General features: G+C 37.5%; 1 protein-coding gene across 1 annotated transcript in view; it reads left to right on the top strand.

Moving 5' to 3' along the window:
* The window catches only part of Pld5 (phospholipase D family member 5), a 377,182-nt gene that overhangs the window by 136,044 nt on the left and 220,298 nt on the right, over positions 1 to 20,840 (top strand). The window contains exon 2 of the mRNA XM_048357325.1: positions 12,346 to 12,482. Coding sequence (XP_048213282.1) covers positions 12,346 to 12,482 — 137 coding nt within the window. The remainder of the gene's footprint in view (positions 1 to 12,345; positions 12,483 to 20,840) is intronic.

Genomic DNA, 20,840 nt, shown 5'->3' with positions numbered 1-20,840 from the left:
GGGTTGTGATCTTTGTTGCCGTTTAGATTAGTTATTTGTCATTTCCTCTCACCCCTGGGAGTTGTACATGTCTTGGCTTCATAAGTATCCATGTGTGGTTGGCCTAGAAGTAGAAACATGCACCCAACTAGAATAAGAAAACCTACTGAATAGGAAGGAAGCCATTCATAATGCTCTTGTGGAAAGAAGCTATTGTTTGTTAAAATACAAAACTCTCCCATGAAGGCAAGAATTTATGAAATTTTCAATTTGATATTGATGTCTAACTTAAAAAACAAAAACAAAAAACAGCTCTTCGGGCTATGGCACATGTTTATCGGGGCCCTTAAACGTAAGTAGATAACAGTTAATTATGTAGTGGTATCTGAGGAAAATGAGATTATTCTCTACCAAGTTACAGCCTTAATGCTCTATCTTGTCTGCACTGCCACTGACTCTGAGGGAGAGGTAGGAAGTGCAGGGTAGGGCCACACAGTATGGTCAGCAGCTCAGGGATGATGAGAAAATACAAAATGCCATGAAAATGAGAGCAGAGGACTGGTATGCACAATGTGAACTGCAAAGCCATAGGTGAATAGTTGCTGGTGAGTTGTGACCCTTTGTGTGATACCTTGACAATGAAATAGTGAAAATCAAATTAGCCTCTGTGATGAATGGAGGAATTGAAAAATCATTTTCTAAAGTGAAAATGAAGGTGTTTACCAAGTTTATTCTTGGCTTCATTCTGGTTCTACCTATAACCAGCTAATAATTCCTTCTATAGTTTATAAGTTTATAAGGTGATTTGTTCTGCTTTTTCTCATGGGGAGAGGGAGGAGAGAAGCATCAGTTTATTTTTCAATGAAATATTTCCTTCATTTTTATAAATCATACTGAGGAGTTATTAATATACAAAAACTTCACATTTATTATTTGTAGCTTAATGAATTTGGATGAATTTACATGTGAAATTATCACTACAGTTTATGTCATATCTGTTCACCTCCAAAAGTTCCCTGTTTCTCATATTCTGTTCTCTAATTTTCACTTATTTTCTTTTTTATACACTTGTATTATCTTTCAGTAGTTGTACAAAGGAATTGTCATTCAACAAAGCAGTTTATGAACAAAAGGGTCTTATTCTGCTTTTAAAGGAGTTCTAAGTAGGCAGTGATGAGGATACTGGGGGTTAATGAAATTGCTGTTAATAAAAGACTAAGCAAAATGAAGCTATAGAAATAGTGGGACAATGTAGACCACCATAGTAAGCAGCTTTTCGATGTAGAAAGTGTTGACTCTATACTCAATGACTAAAGGAACCTTTGTGGCTCAGAATGAGGCTTTGTTCAGCTATCCCTTTTTTAAAAAATTGCTATTGTAAAGATGATATACAGAGGGATTACAGTTACATTAATGAGGTAACAAATATAATTATTTTTGAATCATATCTCCCCTTCTCTCACTCTCTTCTAGTTTGTCCCTCCCATCTCCACCCAGAAGATGTGCAATTCATTTTACACATAGTATCTAGTGAGTACCACTATTGTATTTGCACATCTTTTGTTCTGCCTTTTCTGTGCCACCTTTTCCCTCTGAAATACAAACAACAAAAAAGACAAACGGAAAAGAAAACAGAAACAATAAAAAGAATCTCATTTCTTTGAGTTCACTTCATAAAATATTACTTACATGATCATATGCCATAGCTATTGAGCCTTTATGAATTACGCCTGTGCCAATTACTCCTTTGGCCTCAGTGTGAGAATGTCTAGACTTCTATATAATTTATCATATCCCAATGTGTGTATGTGTGTATGTGCATTAAACATTCAGCATGTTCATTTGTAGATTTATAGGAACATTCTAGTTACCACAAATGAGGAAACCATGCCACCTCTGTTTCTTTGGTGGTTTAATATAATTTTCTAAGTCTTTCCATTTCCTTATAAATGGTACAATATCATTCTTTCTGATGAATGAGTAAAACTGCATTGTGTATATACACCTCATTTTCTCGATCAATTTGTCCACTGAGTAGCATCTGGGTTGATTCCATATCTTGGCTAGGTAAACAATGATGCAATGAATTTCTACACCCCTTGCCTCCCCAAAGATGGCTTGTGATGGATTTTTACCCAATTCTTTGAAAATGGAAATTAATAAAGAAATTGATGCTAAGAAGGAGGGGAATCTTGGACTCTCGAAGAGCAGCAGCTACATTCATTCCTATCATGATGTTAACTATGTGACTGTCCATATTTGTTAAAATATCTACTTAAATGTTTAACTCTGCTTGTTTACTTTCTAATATTAATGACCTCCCGGGTGCTTGCTGTTGCCTTTCTTTCCCCATTGCCTCAGGAAGTTTTCATTTCACACACATGTAATCTGAGGAAGTGGTGATGTGTCCTGTAGGGAAAGGCTCATAGAGGCTCAGCTCTGGATGCAAGGCAATAGCACTGAATCAATGGCAGGTTGATTAGTGGGCAGCACAGGGAGACAAATGTGAAAGAACAAGAGGAGTTTCTGGTTTGGAAAGCTGTGAAGACAAAGGAGAGAAGATCACAAAAGGGACAAAAGTGGTTGGATAGGTAGAAGAAACCTCAAAGGGTGAGAGGACAGAAAGGAAGCCCTAAGAGGGGGGAACTACCAGGGTGGATGTTTGGTCATACCACACGGTCCCACTCACCAATGTCTTTGGGTATCTTTCTTGGGTTAATAAGAAGATCCTAAGTCACCAGAACTGTCAGAGTGGTACACTGTATGCTCTGAATTCAAACCCTAGTACCCCCTCTCGGAAACAGAGACAGAGATGAGAGAGAGATAGAGAGAAAGAGGAAGAGAGAGAAAGAAACAATACCTCAGTGCTTGCTGCCTCAGTAAGTGGTAGTCACTAAAAGCTTGTCTAACCTGATGTTGCTGCTATTAGTGGAGTGTAGTACTGAAGATATGGACTGCAGAAACAGTTTGGTTGAATTAAATGCTTAAAATCATCACTAAGTTTCTCTGAGTACAGCCTGATGTTGTATATGTTCTCTTTGTGTGTTCTCCTTAAAATAAGAACCCTGAACAAGAGATACCAAATATAAATTTGCTTTTTGATTAACATAAAGATTATTGAGTTTTGTCAACAGTTGTTTCTCTATTGACTGCATGAATATCAAAGTTTGCAACCACCATAAAACAATGACTTAGAAAAGAAACATGAAACAATCATAAACAACCAATTTCAGAACGAGTGGAAAGAACTTAGACTTATTTTGTATATACTGAAAGGTTCAAAGCTTTTTTCAGTTTGTTAAAATCAGCCAGAATACAGGTTGACAAAATAATCCTCACTGTATCAAAGACCTCCTGGCAATATCTTGTCACATTGCTTCACTTGTATCAATAATGAAGGGGAAGGGACAGAGAACATGAAAATGTAACAGTTTAGCTGTTGAATACAGGCTACTTCATGTTGACAGTGTGTTCTCATTCAGTAAATAATATTCAAAATAACACATATCTCTTTATGGTATATACAGAGGAATTCCTTAGTTCTCTATTGAGTTAGATGGGCACAAAAGGGAGATGAGAAGTATCAGAATAAACTTTGTTGACAGATCATGAGTCACACCACAACCATGCAGTTGAATCCTTAGACAATTGGAATTTTATGTCCATCCTCTCTGCTCACATCTCAACTCTAAGGTTCTTTAGGGAAGAGATTTTCTGAAAAAATAGAACCATATTTCTGAATTTCCAGTATGTGACAACTGTTAGATGCTCACTAAGTATTTTTAAATTGAATGAAACACATTTTTCTTGGCTTACCTAGTGCCAGTGCCACCCTGACTGCAGGTAGAAAGCCAGAAAATCAAGAAGTTCATTTCATATCCAGGGTTTTCCCCAACTCCAGCCCCACTGTGATGTGCCAGTAGTGTTTGCCTTGCAATCACAAATTGTCACTGAAATCTGAACATGCCTCCTTTGTGTCATTTTTTCTCATTTTCTTTTTTAAAAAATTTCTTTATTGTCAGAGGGAAGTACAGAGAGGTTACAGTTTCATACATAAGGCAGTAAGTATGTTTCTTATGCAACTTGTTACCTCCTCCCTCATTTTTCCCTTCCTCCCCCCTCCCCATTTTCCTCTCCTCCCATGAGTTGCACAGTTGGTTTACACCATATAGTTTTGTAAGTATTGCTATTGCATTGGTTTGTCTTTTTATCTTCTGTGTCTCGATTTTGGTATTCCCTTACCCTTCCCTAGTTCTGATACACATATATACAATATCCAGGGTACTAGAATCAGTTACAGTGATATCAGAGGCAAAACCATGGGAAAGAAATATAAAATGTGTCATTTTTAAATACATGTGAACTGATAGCTGTAAGAATTCTGGAGAAAAGTCCTTATGTCATTATATTCTAGGCTTACTGAATTGATTCCAGAATGAAGTCTTGTTTGGAGCCTGATAATCTTGTTATTGGGCAAGATTATGATGGAGCTTCTGGGTTACATGTTCTCCCAGAGACCATGGTGGATAGCAACTCAGTGTAGAAGTGATTCTAGAATCATAGAAAAATTCTACAGGCCCAGAAATGTCATGATTCTATGGCTGAGAACCAACTGTGCACTTTAGATTCTACATTAATGGATCATGCTGGTAATTTGTTAACTTCATCTAATAAAATGAAGTAAATTACCAGAGTTGAGATTAAGTAGAAAATGAAAATACAAAACAGAAATTACAAAGGGAAATACTAGAATCTATAGAATAGATCTAGAAAGTAATTGGATTTAGAAACTGGAATTAAATATCAGACTGTTTCCAACTGAATGAATAATTTTAGACAACTGAAGAGTCTAATATCAATGACTTGTTTTATGGGATTTTTAAAAAGTTTTTTCTTGTATTGGAACTCAGAACTTCACCTTCACTTGGGCGATTGATTAAGCTCTCTACCACTTGAGTGATGCCTCTAGCTTGGCTTTTTCCTGACTAAGCAATGGAATCTCACAGATTTTTCCGCCCAATCTGGCGTCAAACCACAACCCTCTGGGTCGCAGCCTCTTGAGTAGCTAGGACTACAGGCAAGACACACCTCATCAGTAAGTTTCATTTTGCAAATCTGTCCTACAGAAAATAATTTCTGTAGAACTTCTAGATTTTTCACTCAATGCTGGCACTTTACACTTAAATCACAGCTCCATTCCTAGCTTTTTGGTGATTAATTAGAGATAATATTCTCTGCACTTCTCTACCTAGACTGGCTTTGAACCATGATGGTCATGTATAAGCCTTCTGGGTAGCTGAAAATATGGACATGAGCCACCAGTGACTGGTAAAGCTTGTCATTTGATCTTTAAAGGGACTGTAAGTAAATGAAAAAGAATATGAATGACTTTAATTTTGAGTCAGCTTTTAAACATCCACATTTTCATAGGTGAACATCCATATGCTTAATCACAAAGACAAAGGAAGAGCTTGTTAAATTGTATAAAAACATAGTTTGAAAACAGATGGTATTCCTAATTTTCAATTTGAATACTTTTTTCCCTAAAAACAAGTCTCACATTTTTTATTTGAAGCAAAAGTATTTAATGAAGGCAAAATATTACATATTTTCAATGGTGGCATAAGTTAATTTCTTTACAAAGCATCTTTTTTCAATTTGGATAGAAAGTGTGGTAAGAATTAAACATTGGCTGTTGTTAAATATTATTGCTTCAAATTTTATTTTCTTCTAATACATTCAGCTCAACAAAGAACTTTGAGCTGTAGTCATGTTTATAGATTCTCTTTAAATTTTTACTTCCTTTGATTCAAATTCAATAGAAAAAGAAAAGTGTGGTTCTTGTTGATTTCAGGAATGACCTGCTAACGTGAATAATTATTTTGGTAACCAGGAATTTGATCTCATATTGTGAGGCATTTGTGCTATCATTTGAGCAGTCTTACTTTTTAATGAGTTGAAAATTAAATAAGACTAAGAGAAATTGTGGTGTGACCTTATAAGTAGAGTACATTATTTCAAGGAGACATTTAAAAATTAATATCTGTCTGAATTTCTCTAATGAATCAAAATGAAAATGTAGCTGGTTCTGATTTGTGCCTTTGGCTGCCACAAGTATGTTGATTACTCAAGGATTAATTAGTAAAGGAATCCTTTCAAGTCATTCCAAATATGGTTTTATTCCTAAACTTGTATTTGCCTGTATGGTGGGATAGACACTTCTCTAGAAAACTTTCTTAGGTGAAAACTTGTCAAGAGAAGTTTACGCGAATCTTGAAAATTCCCCTCTTGGAGAAGTTTTATGATCAGGACAAGCTTTGCGATCCACACCCTGGGCACTATTCTCAAAAGTCAAGACAAAAATGTGAGTGGTCAGCCCTCACTTGTGCCTTTGCCAGCCACAGACAACGTAGAAAAAGTGATACTTCCCAGTTATGAACCCATTCCATTCAGTGATTCTGTGAATGAATCCACTCCTACTGTATTACTGATCATATGCCCAAGGACCCGAACCCACCTTTGAAGAAAGTCCCAAAAGAGAAAACATTATGTATGAGGAATTAAGTAATACGAACAGTCATATGAAGTAACTTTAACACAAAAGACTGACCCATAAGTCAGGCCTTTGCAGGACAAAATGATAACCGCCCCCCCCCCAAAAGAAGTAAAGGTAAACAAATATGGAGATACTTGCTTGGAGTGCCTGAAAAATTACATCTTCGGATCTACTGAAGGGGTTCAATATCCAGCTTCATTTAGGTGGTCATAATTACCTGTGTGCCTTGAGCTCAGCAGCAGTCATCATAAACACATTTAAAAATAAATCCTGGGTTTTTGTAGTTTGACTTAACACACATTACAGTGTTTAAGATTGTATAAATGGGGGCTGGGGGTATGGCCTAGTGGCAAGAGTGCTTGTCTTGTATACATGAGGCCCTGGGTTCAATTCCCCAGCACCACATATACAAAAAAAAACAAAAACAAAAAACGGCCAGAAGTGGCGCTGTGGCTCAAGTGGCAGAGTGGGGGTGGGGGAGCATAATTATTTCAAGTGTTCATCTTTTTGCCAAATTATTAAGCTTTTTTCATTTGCATTGCTTAATGCTTATGGTAAATAAAATGTAAAGGAACATACCAAAAAAGAATACCAGTACAACATTGTCAGGTGCCAAAAACAATATACAAATCTTCATAAAACAAGAGAAATTCTCATCTTTCTAGATGTAGTATAGGAAAAAGCTAGAACAAAACTTAATAGCAGTCATTTCTAAGTCTGATTGTGAGAGATATTTCTTTTGGATATGATGTTTTTAATCAAAAGATATAACAGCAAACGTTTTCTGATTACTAAGTAATGGATATCAGTAGAAAATCTAAATATCAGGACAAATCTCATTCAAAAATAAACATTATTAAATCTTTTTACTGTGTCAAAATAAAATATAAGCTATATGAAAATTTTAGCATTTATTTATTATAATCATTGAAAATTAATTCCTTAGGAAAAATGAGTTCCAAGGATCACATGTATTGAGCATAGTTTATTATAATGACAAAATCCGGCCTTCTCCATACTTTTACTCTTCAATTTTTATGACCTGCAGTCAGCTGTGTACAAAATATCTGAGTATGGTGATAAAAATCTCACACTATCCTTCTCAATCTCCCTTAATATCCATCGTCTTTGTCAAGGACATCTGTGCTGTTTAGCTACCTGCCTACTGCTAACTGAGATAGGTAGTTATCTCAGTCCTTTGATCAGTTGTTCAGGCATTGTCTTTTTTTCTTAATCTTCTACAAAGAGTGAGAATTAGAGAAAAAAAAACCTTTGTTTTGTTTAGTAGTGGCACCTTAGTTCAATAGTAATGCGTTAATAATTTTATTTCATTCCTCCATGCAATTGTTCTATTTTTTCTTTTTTATTTTTGGTACTGGAGATTGAACCCAAGAAGTTGTACTTACTAGGCAGGAGCTTTGTCACTAAGCTAAACCCCAGGCCAGTTGTTCTATTTTGTATCTAATTTATTATTGTATCTAATTTATGAAGTAAACTTTAACATAGGGTTGTGTGTGCATTTGAAGAAACATAGCATATACAGAATTTATTATTGTTTTTAGGCACGCACTGGAGAATGGCTTCACAGACACGGGACCACTGTAACTTTAGGGCCCACATCCTCAAACTATGTCCTTCAGACCAGCAGCAGTAACACCTCCTGGGATCCTTTCACAAATATACATACTTGGGTCCCATCCCAGAATAACTGAATCAAAAACTCTGAATTTTCACACAACAATGCATACTTTAACAGGTCCTCCAGGTTTTTTTTTAAATGCATATTGATATTTGAGAAATGCCTCTTTAGGATTATGAATTCTGAAACCAGTCTAGAACAACTTAAAATTAAATTTCAAAAAATTTAGCTCAGGGGCTGGGGATATAGCCTAGTGGCAAGAGTGCCTGCCTCGGATACACGAGGCCCTAGGTTCGATTCCCCAGCACCACATATGCAGAAAACGGCCAGAAGCGGCGCTGTGGCTCAAGTGGTAGAGTGCTAGCCTTGAGCGGGAAGAAGCCAGGGACAGTGCTCAGGCCCTGAGTCCAAGGCCCAGGACTGGCCAAAAAAAAAAAAAAAAAAAAAAAAAAAAAAAAAAAAAATTTAGCTCAGAAAATTTCTTCATGTGGTATTTCTCACTCTTTTGTGTCCCAGCCTTTGTGTGTGTGTGTGTGTGTGTGTGTGTGTGTGTAATACACACATACATATGCATATATATATATACATATATATATTCTGTTTCAATGGGTTTTGCTATAGGTATTTTTTATTTACCATGTTTCCCTATGATATTAAAGCAGTGCTGGCTAAAATGCAACAACATGCCAAGAGTTGCTAGCATTTATCTAGAACAATCTCCCAATTACTGCACAAAATACTGTGTACATTTTCCCATTTAATTATTCATTACTACTTAAGAATTATTTTTCTCATCCCCATTTTACAAATAAGAAAAGAGTGCAGCAAATAGGAAAACACATGCTCAAGGGCAATAAGTACTGGTTTGGAATTTGGAATCCTTCATCAGTTTGGCTACTTTTTAAAAATAGTATAAGTGGGCAACAGTGATAAAATGCACATCCGCTTTATATGGCACCATGAGTTCAATCACCAGTACTGAAAATAAAGTAAATGGGCAATAAATGGAAAACAAGGGGAACAACAAATGTACTTTCTGTTTGCCAGTGTTTTATACAGCTGCTAAACATGACCCATGAATTTTCCTCTGGCACCAGTAAATAGGAAAAATGATAAACAGCAAGATTTATAATCATTAAACTATGGAAACAAACCAATTTTCTGTAAGGTCACAATTGTGGTTTGAAAGAAATATTTCAGGTGAACGTATCCTTTGAAATTTGGCCTAATGGTTTCAATGAATCTTCACATTTGTTTATATAATCATTTTCTGTTATTTATTGCACACTGTGTTGATTGCTAAGGAAAAGCAAACAGGAAATATAATCTATGCCTTGGAGACCTCCAGGATTTGGGTACAACAATAGTATGGTCTCCTTTGACTTTCACTGATGTTGTCTTTGAGGCAGCAGGCAGAAATGGACAGGCCATGAGGGGAGATGAAACAACACAGAAAGGAAGCATTCCAGTGGAATATATTGCTAGTCATGTCACAGGAACACCATCAATTTCTTTGACTTGACTATGCCATCTCTGTAGTGTATGTATGCAATTCAAGGCTGCTTTGAGGAAGAATGGGGATCTAAGATTCTGCAGGTTTCTTGTTTTCTTTGGAGATTATGTGACTGTAGCAATAAAATGCAAAAAAAAAACTGGTGAGAAGACACAACGTTACTTGGTTTCCCAACACATACACACTCTCATCACTAAACTATGCCAGTCAAAGATCACTCTTCTGTCTCTGCCAATAACCCCTAAAAGCTTCAATAATGTTTAAAAATTACTGTTCTCCTCTTTTTCCAATTCTAATGTTTCTAATAGAAAGTGACATAGTTGACATGTTTTGGAGGGGATGTACTGTACATAATGGTATTAGAACTAGGGAAGTTATCCTCTGCTGTGACTTGCCTAAACCTGTGCTAATTATTCCCTATGAGGGAGACCATAGAGTCCATGATTCTTTGGGTCTGGCTCACTTCACTTAGTATAATTTTTTCCAACTCCTTCCATTTCTTTATGAGTGGGGCAATGTCATTCTTTCTGATAGAGGCATAAAATTCCATTGTATATATGTACCACATTTTCCTGATCCATTCTTCTACTGAGCGACATCTGGGTTGGTTCCATATTTTAGCAATGACAAATTGTGCTGCAATGAACATTGTTGTGCTGGTGGCTTTAGTGTGTTCTTGTTTGTGGTCTTTTGGGCAGATGCCCAAAAGTGGGGCTGCTGGGTCATAGGGGAGCTCTATGTTTAGCCTTCTGAGGAATCTCCATACTGCTTGCCAGAGTGGCTGAACCAGTTTACATTCCCACCAACAATGAAGTAGGGTTCCCTTTTGGCCACATCCCCTCCAACATTTGTTATTTTTAGTTTTCTTGATATAGGACATTCTTACTGGGGTGAGATGGAATCTCAATGTTGTTTTGATTTGCATTTCTTTGATGGCCAGTGATGTAGAGCACTTTTTCATATGTCTCTTGGCCATTCTCATTTCCTCATCAGAGAAGTCTCTTTTTAAGTCTTTAGCCCACTTGTTGAGGGACTATTGGTTCTTTGCAGTTTTGTTTTGGAGGAATGTAATTTTTTTTAGTTCTGCATATATTTTAGATATGAGGCCTTTGTTCATTGTATGGCTGGTAAAAATCCTTTCCCAATCTGTGGGCTTTCTGTTTATCTTGCAAGCTATGTCCTTTGCCCTGCAGAAGCTCTGCAGTTTGATGCAATCCCATTTGTCCATCCTTTCTTTGATTTGTAGCATTTCTGGGTCTTTGTTAAGGAAGTTTCTTTCTGTGACAAGGAGCCCAAGTGTTTCTCCTACTCTAGCTATGCCCTTATGAACACATAAGATGATGCTAAATGAAATGAACTCCATGTTATGGAAATGACTGTTATATCACTGTTGTAATTACTTTCAACATGCCATGTGAAACCGTAGCTTCTATTGTTGATGATCCTCTTGTATCTCCTTCCTGTGGATGTACCTGCACTATCACTGCATCTTGTCTGAGTACATTGGAAATTGTGTATACTGGTATTAGAACTAGGAAAGTGAAAGGGAATACCAAAATCGAGAGACACAGGATAAAAAGACAAACGACTACAAAAACAATACTTGCAAAACTGTATGGTGTAAACCAACTGAACAACTCATGAGGGGAGAGGGAAAGGGGAAGGGGGAGGGGGGAATGAGGGAGAAGGTAACAAACAGTACAAGAAATGTATCCAAAAGTTGAAATTTCTAGGAAGCAGCATTGGATCTGCTAAATAAGCTAAATAAAAATGAATATTCAAACCAAAAAAAAAAAAAGAAAAAAGAAATGTATCCAAGGCCTAACATATGAAACTGTAACCTCTCTGTACATCACTTTGACAATACATAAGTATAAAAAATAAGTATAAAAAAATCCGTTAAGAGGGTGTCTTGTTAACAATGGAAATGTATTCTCACAATTCAAGTTTTTAAAAGTTTAAGACCAATATGCAGCAAATTCAGTGCATGGTGGGGGCTCTGTTCCTAGTTCGTAGACATTTCTTGCTACCCTGAAGGATCGCTCTTGGACTTTTAAGGTCACAGTACCTTTCATGCAGATCTATCTTCTTGACTTAACCATCTTCTCATATTTGGGCCGAAATATGAATACTTTGGGGGCTAAGACTTCAACAAGCTAATTTGAGGAATGAAATACAAACCTACAGACCATAACAGAAGCAAAATCATTTGCCAGGAGTCACAGATTTGGCCATTAGACTGGATGAATGATTGCAACCCCTGACCAAGGACAGAAGTGTCTTTGACCACCTAGACCTCTAATTTCTATTTCTAAGTGAACAAGGAGAGTACAGATATTGTTTATGCTTATGTTCAGTGTATTCAAATAAACTATGCAAGTTACATAACCCATTAATTGGCAACAGTAGGTCTTATAGCCAACTTTTCTACATTGATTTGGTCAGAAAGGAGAGCAACCTCATTGAGAAGTCTGGATATTACTTTTGAATTATCCCTCAGTTATAATTTGGTGGAGACTGAAAACTGTGTTGAAGAAAAAGTGTAAGTTTGGGCTATTTTCACTCTTCCAGTGTGCTAAAGGATATTCCAGGGAGTTTTACACAGTTGTGGAGTGAGAGCAGTCCCATTTACACCTCTCCTCCTTCTTTGTCTTGCAGTCCCAGCAGAAGTGCATCGTGATCTTTGCTCTAGTCTGCTGCTTTGCTATTCTTGTGGCATTGATATTTTCAGCGGTGGACATCATGGGAGAAGATGAGGATGGACTCTCAGAAAAAAATTGTCAAAATAAATGTCGGTAAGAGGTAACAAACAAAAATTATCTTTTAGGGATGGGTGAGAAATTCAAAAAGGGCCTGAGACATTGAGGAGAAAAGTATCTTAAACACAACTGACCATGAGGTTGATCTGAGGTATAAATGTTCTTGTTTTCAAATGAGCAGTGATTAGTTTCACTTTATAATTTGGACAAATTTTGTATGGAGAAGTACTAAACAAAATGAGATTTTTTTAAAAGGTCTTCCTTTCTAGAGACTTGTTTATGAAATTTTGATTTCTCCATTGAGCCTGACAAAAACGAGTGCCCAGTAGGTAGAGAATACTGTGCTGTTAAATCAAATAGAAGTTAATATGCAAATCTCAAGAAAATTTATAATTCCAAATAGGGATTATATAAGTATATAAGTCAGTATGCCAGCTTGGAATCATGGGTATGCTTGTGATTTCAGCAACAGGGAAGCAGAGAAGCATGAGGAGCATAAGGTCAAGGCCTGCCTCATGTATATACCAAGACATAGTCTTAAAACAACAAAACAAAAATATTAGCAAGTATAGGGCTGGGAATATGGCCTAGTGGCAAGAGTGCTTGCCTCGTATACATGAAGCCCTGGGTTCCATTCCTCAGCACCACATATATAGGAAATGGCCAGAAGTGGCACTGTGGCTCAAGTGACAGAGTGCTAGCCTTGGGCAAAAAGAAGCCAAGGCCCAGGACTGGCAGAGAGAGAGAGAGAGAGAGAGAGAGAGAGAGAGAGAGAGAGAGAGAGAGAGAGAGTATATCTAAAAGAAGATAGAGGCCCCTTACTGTGCTCAAGTTTAGCATGTAGTTTGTTCATAAAAGTATGTTTAACAGTTTTACCAGTAACTTTGTATATATGTACAATCATGTGCTACATAACAACTTTTTGGTCAATAATTGGTCTTATGACCAATTATTATGACCAGAGACCTACAAGATAATATTGCATAATAACACCATAGCCACGTAAGTACACTGATTTTCCACAATGACAATATCCATCAAGGATGCATACCTCAGAATGTGTCTCCATCCTTATGTGACATCAGACTGTATTATGTCTCATTAGTAGTTATGTTAAATGTTGTCTTCTTGTTCTATTCTGGACTCCAGAGCTATCACAGCATGGTTACAACCCCATAAAGCTTCTCTTCCAACTCTTTCCTGATATATGACTTGCTTTTCAGGTTAGTAAAGATGTAGAAGAGTAACAAAGAAGGGATAGATATGTAAGAGATTATGAATTACTGTAGGGTTGAATTGAGGCCCCAAAATTATGATAGGTTTTGTGAATTAGAGCTTATGATGACTTTAAATTGGGATTTTTCTCCCTTGGGAAACTATTAGTATAGATGCACATCTGGTAAAGTGTACATGACTTTTATACTGGATGTTTTGCCTTGAGGTTGAAGGCTCTGGCATAGAAAATGTCCTGAAAAACAGCTGAGGTTTTTTTTTAAAAACAAGTAATCCATTATAATCTAGTTACCAGGCAACAAGTATATACAGAGCGAAGTATTCTAGAAAGAAGTCAGCATGCACTTTGAATTTTATTCTCTCACATAAAAAAATGTGCTCTGTAAATATATTCAGATCTTAAACTACATCTAAAAGAAAAATTGTTCTGGAATTATAGAATAAGAAGCAGAATAACACCAGACTGCTATCATCTCTTGCTAATATTATTTGTTGTATATCAAATACAAATATCCCATAGACTAGGAGCCAATGATTGATAGTTATTGAATGGAAACAGTGTGTCTATTTCTTTCACTTTATTTTATATTAAAGACTTCCGAGTACTATAAATTCAAATCCCAGCACCTAGAGGGCAATTTCATATAAGTTATAGCATAAAAGATTCTTTAACACAAAATGCCTGGGACTTTTTAATCTCTATTTCATAGAGATTTGTAAATACCAATACAAAGGAAAGCCTTAGAATTATATTTTGTTTTGCTTGGGAGAAGTAAATATTTACTTCAGTTTTTATTTTAAGTTGTGCACCTAAAATTAGAGTTTGGATATATTCTCTACTTTGGTCAGTAACTGAATCCTGATGAGTCATTGCTGCTGCTTTATATTCCATTTAGAAAATGTATAGTAGTTACCATGCATTCTCCTGTTTGTTTCTGATGGTAGCTGGAAGTACTTCTCCATTTACTAAATTTCACCCTATATGCAGGCATCTTTTTCCAGTAGCGGCACCCACTTGGATCTTCCTCTTCCAGCAGGCTCTTCTCGTGCTTATTGTTTCTGTTCTTTGTTTTCAGCCACCTCAGTAACTGCTTCTGTATGTATGTCCTGACCTGCCACCTGGCTTTCTCTGACTTACTCCCCTAAATGTTTTTGTCTCTCCTTCCTCTCCAATATGTGGGTTTAGGAGATGCAGGAAGAGAAAGCCAAGAAACTGTGCTACCTTATACCCCAGTCTACTTCACACAACTCTTCAGATCATTCTTATTTTAACTGAGAAACTTTTCTTAAAGCATCTACTCTAGTCACTCTGTACCATTACAGGCAACACCATTTTCTTATCTCAGGATTTTCTTGCATTTTACTAGGATAATAGACTTCTCAACTGTCAGTCTCATCTTTTGCCAATGTCCTGAGTAATTTGAAAATGGATAATCCAATGTCTCATTATTTAAACACCTCAGATCAATAAAATTTGGGGCTAGGAATATGGCCTAGTGGCAAGAGTGCTTGCCTCCTACACATGAAGCTCTTGCTTCGATTCCCCAGCACCACATATATGGAAAACGGCCAGAAGGGGTGCTGTGGCTCAGATGGCAGTGTTAGCCTTGAGCAGGAAGAAGCCAGGGATGGTGCTCAGGCCCTGAGTCCAAGGCCCAGGAATGGCCAAAATAAATAAATAAATTAATTAATTAAATTAAATAAAATTTAAGGTTCACTGCATCTTTTCTAACCACCTTCCAGCAAACACCTCCAATTCCAAGTTAAACTACCACAGTGATGACCATGGGCTTTAGAAAAGTCTTAATTCAAGTCTGTGTTATACCCTATTGCCATTAACTTGGACAAAATAGTTTTATGTTTGAACTTATTTTTTTATTTTTATTGTCAAACTGATGTACAGAGAGGTTACAGTTTCATACGTTAGGCATTGATACATTTCTTGTACTGTTTGTTACCTGCTCCCTCATTCTCCCCTTCCCCCTCCCCCTTTCCCTTTCCCCCCATGAGTAATTCAGTTTGTTTACACCAAACAGTTTTGCAAGTATTGCTTTTGTAGTCATTTGTCTTTTTACCCTGTGTCTCTTGATTTTGGCATTCCTTTCACTTTCCTAGTTCTAATACCAGTATACATGGTTTCCAATGTACTCAGGTAAGACACAGAGATAGTGCAGGTACAACCACAGGAAGGGAATACAAGAAGGTCATCAACAATAGAAGCTACGATTTCACATGGCATGTTGAAAGTAATATAGACAGTGATATAACTGTCATTTCCATAACATGGAGTTCATTTCATTTAGCATCATCTAAATGACTACTAGAATTTCTTTTCTTCTCTCTTTCCTTATCTCTCTCTTCCTTCTTTTTACTTCCTCTATTCCTTTCTCTTTCACTTTATTTCCTTTCCAATCCCTTCCTTCTCTCCATCCTTCCTTCCCTCCTTCCTTCTTTCCTTCTTTTTTTTCCCCTCTTCTTTCTTTTTCCTTCTCTTTATTTCTTATGCTGGTTCTGGGGCTTGAACTCAGGGTGTGCATGCTATCTCCGACCTTTGTTGCTCAACCCCAGCACTCTAACTCTTGAGCCACATCCCCACTTCTGGCTTTTTGGTGGTTAAAGATGAGAGTCCTTTGGACTTTCCTGCCTGCACTGGCTTTTAATTTTGGTCTTCAGTTCTCATCTTCCTGAGTAGCTAGGTTTATGGGCATGTGCCACCAGAGCTTGGCAAGTAGAATATCTTTACTGATTGGCCAGGAGAAGCAAATTTGGCTTTCTCTGATTGGCTTACTAGTGGCTTAAATTCCTATGGGCCTGAGGTGGTAAGTATAAGTACAAGTGAAGTTTTTCCCTTGGGTGGGTTGTTTTAGGCTATTGGTCAGAATTCTGGGTTTTTATGTATATATTTTTCTTATTTTCTTGCATTACCTATTAGTATATTCAATCTTCAGTTCCCTGAGCCTCACTCTATACTGTCAGTTACTATTTTTCTCTTCTTTTCTTTTGTGTTTTCTGCTACAATGGTTTGAATCCAGGGCTTCATGTTAGCTCATCTTGCTTGCTTGGCTAGGAATCCATCATTTGGGCCATACCACCAGTTAGCTTCCTGTTGGTTAATTGGAGATGAAGTCTCATGGACTTTTTGTCTGGGACTGGCTTTGGCTCACAGTGCACTGGCTTTTATGATCCAGAGAAGCTAGAATTACAACTGGGAGCCACCAGCAGCCAGCTGTCTTCATTTTCTTTTTTTTTTTTCAGGAATGTTCACACATTTATTATAACTCCAGTCTGGAAAGCAGACATCAATAACAGAATTCCTAAATAGTCACACATTGCTAAATGGAATACTGTAATAGATGGCAACTCATGAATATGAATTACAACTATATGAACAACCTAAACAGCCTATGGATTAAAACAATGTTAAACAAATGGAGAAAACATAATGGATTGTATATTACACTATTACATATACATACAGTTCAAGAGAAAGAGTAAAGCTAAATAATACACTGTTTGGGGTTGAATGTTCATGAAAAAACAATAAAGAACAACAAGGAAATGTTATCATGAAAGGTAGAATAATGGCCACTTCCAGGAGGAAAGGCCAGGGACATTAGAGGGTTTCTGGGGAGCTAGCAATATTCTATTTTTTGACCTTATTAGTTTCTTTCTGCATAATACTGTAGTCACTTTGTGCATTTAAAATACTTGACAATGAAATCCATTTGCCAGACTGTGTCTTCATGGTTTTGCCCCATGAAGTCTGACCTGCCCCTCTGGATCTTCTGACTTAAGCATGCTGACAGCTCTTAAACTGGTCCCACCCATCCTTGTCCTCAGAAGAGCCATGGCCAAGGCTGGAAAAATGGCCCAGTGGTAGAGTACCTGCCTCTCATACATAAAGCCCTGGGTTTGATTCTTCAGCACCACATATATAGATTAAAGCCATAAGGGGTGCTGTCGCTCAAATGGTAGAGTGCTAGCCTTGAGCAAAAAGAGGCCAGGGCCAGTGCTCAGACCCTGAGTTCAAGCCCCAGAACTAGCAAAAAGAAAGGAAGGAAGGAAGGAAGGAAGGAAGGAAGGAAGGAAGGAAGGAAGGAAGGAAGGAAGGAAGGAAGGAAGGACCATCATGGCCAATACCTTAACATTGGTTAACCCAACAGAGCTAGGTTAGTGAGTGCCTGCTACCGGTTTTCACTTCTAAATCATTATGGACAGCATTGTCCCTTTGAAGTTTTAAGAGGCCTTTGAGACAGACCACTGAATTTGTGGTGCTCATGTAAACCAGAGGAGAAAATAGTGCTGGTCCACAGGTGCTCTCTAGTATGCCAGCTTCAATTTTACCTCTGGACAGACGTCTACCTCCTCTTGAAATTCTTACCTACCAGAGTCCTTGTGAAACTTTACATTAAGCTAGCAATCACTAGATTGCATGTAGCTCGACTTCTTGTACCTATTTACTTCACTCAAGTATTTTTCCCTGTAGACTTTTCTCTTCCTGGCATCATTATCATTAACATTGCTGCAAATACATTCAGTCTTTTCGGAGATCTGTTTATTGGCAATTAAACTCCCTCTGGTTCTGCACACTCCTGCAAGTTGAAATAATACCAGCCTTTCTATACTATATCAGCATCTTTTCATTGTTGTGACAGCCTCTCCCCAAGCTGCCTTCTGTCTGTGCACTCTCCTAAATATATGGCTATAATTCAACTTGTTTCTACTAACTAGCCTCTCTATTCTTTGCTAGATTCTCAATTTGAAACTGTCCTCTATGCTTCCTGGGATTTTTATATGTTTCTAAGTAATGTGTCTTTTGAAACTGTCCTCTATGCTTCCTGGGATTTTTATATGTTTCTAAGTAATGTGTCTTACTAGTAAAAAGAAAAAAAATTCTTTGGAAGCATTTGTGGGGAGGGCACAGAACTCAGGGGAAAAGGCTAACAAAGTTTAGTGGTGGAGCTCACTAGACACTGATGAAATTGAATTATACAGCTTAAAGATGGAGACTGGAGTGAGGGCCTAGGAGTGAGTGAGGGAACAGAAGACACTGTACATAAGGAAATGTACTCATGGTCTACTCATATGATTGTAATCCCTCTCTACATCACCTCTATAATGACAATAAAATAAATTAATTTTAAAAACCTGTGTTTTTATGTGTGTGTATGTGCACATTGAGAGACAAAGGATAAAAAGACAAATTACTCAAAAAGCAATACTTGTAAAAAGCATTTAGTGTAAACCCACTGAACAACTCCTGGGGGAAAGAGAGGGGGGGGAAGGAGGGAGGGAGGAAATGAGGGAGGAGGTAACAAATTGTACAAGAAATATACCCACTGCTTTTCATATGAAATTGTAAACCCTCTGTACATCACTTTGACAATAAATAACTAATTATTCAGAAAAAAAGAAAAAGGAAACCACATCAGATGGGTTTTATTTCCAATAATAAAATTTGATCATTTATTTTTAAAAAAGACTTGAATTCAAGACCTTGCATTCAACTTCTTTGCTTGTGGTTGGTTCTCTTTCAATTGAGCCATGCCTCGAGTCCAGCATATTGCTAGATAAAAGTCTCATGGGCTTTTATGCATGACATCACTTTGAATCTCAGTCTTTAGATTTAAACCTTTTAAATTGCTAGAATTACAGGGATGAACCACCAGCAATTAGACAGCTAGAATATTTTGTCTAATATGTTTTCTTTATTTCACTCAAACATTTTGTTGCTGTATACAGCATTTATAATAGATAATGTTATACACACTTATAGTTTCTCATCCAAATATCAACTGTTCCAGTTCTATGTCTTTTAAAAATTAAAAGATAGGGGGCTGGGGATATAGCCTAGTGGCAAGAGTGCCTGCCTCGGATACACGAGGCCCTAGGTTCGATTCCCCAGCACCACATATACAGAAAACGGCCAGAAGCGGCGCTGTGGCTCAAGTGGCAGAGTGCTAGCCTTGAGCGGGAAGAAGCCAGGGACAGTGCTCAGGCCCTGAGTCCAAGTCCCAGGACTGGCCAAAAAAAAAAAAAAAAATTAAAAGATAGGACATCTCTTGTTAAGATATCCTTTTTAGTAATAAAAAGATCTTGCTATGTTTATCAGACTGGTCTCAAACCCAAGCAGTCTTCCTACTTCAATCCCCCAACTAGCTGAGACTACAGGTGCTTCTACAGGACCAGGCTTTTATATGTTTTTTAAGAATTGTCATTGGTCACGGCGTGTGCTTTAGGTGGGTGAAGTGCCAGGGGATGTGCCAGCACCGGCGTGGTGGGTAGATGCCGCCCAGAGCTCAAATCTGTGTTTTCAGGCCAGCAAAGTTGATTTTTCCTTTCCGGCCAGAATCCCTATACTGTTATAACTTCCTTGGGCTGTCTTTCTAGGAGTAAAAGTTTCTTTGGAGTGGTAAAACTGGGATCTTGGAGGGAGCTTAGCTAGGGCACTGCTGCTCCTCCACCATCCAAACAGAAAGCCCACAGATTGGGAGAAGATCTTTACCGGACCTACAACAGACAAAGGCCTCATATCTAAAATATATTCAGAACTAAAAAAATTAAATTCCTCCAAAACAAAACCTCAAAGAACCAACAGCCCCCTCAACAAATGAGCTAAAGACCTAAAAAGAGACTTCTCTGAAGAGGAAATGAGAATTGCCTAGAAACACATGAAAAAGTTCTCTATATCACTGGCCATAAAAGAAATGCAAATCAAAACAACATTGACATTCCACGCCAGTAAGAATGCTCATTATCAGGAAAACTAATAAGAACAAATGCTGGAAGGGATATGGCCAGAAGGGAACCCTACTACATTGCTGATGGTAGTGTAAACTTGTTCAGCCACTCTGCAAAGCAGTATGGAGATTCCTCAGAAGACTAAACATAGAGCTCCCCTATGACCCAGCAGCCCCACTTTTGGGAATTTACCCAAAAGATTACAAGCAAAACCACACTAAAGCCACCAGCACAACAATGTTCTTGCAGCACAATTTGTAATTGCTAAAATATGGAACCAACCCAGAAGCCCCTTAGTAGACGAATGGATCAGGAAAATGTGGTACATATACACAATGCAATTTTATGCCTCTATCAGAAAGAATGGCATTGCCCCATTCATAAGGAAATGGAAGGACTTGGGAAAAATTACACTAAGTG

This window comes from Perognathus longimembris, chromosome 11 (assembly GCF_023159225.1).
Source record: "Perognathus longimembris pacificus isolate PPM17 chromosome 11, ASM2315922v1, whole genome shotgun sequence".
Lineage (NCBI taxonomy): Eukaryota > Metazoa > Chordata > Mammalia > Rodentia > Heteromyidae > Perognathus > Perognathus longimembris.
This window is presented reverse-complemented; position numbering and strand designations above follow the sequence as displayed.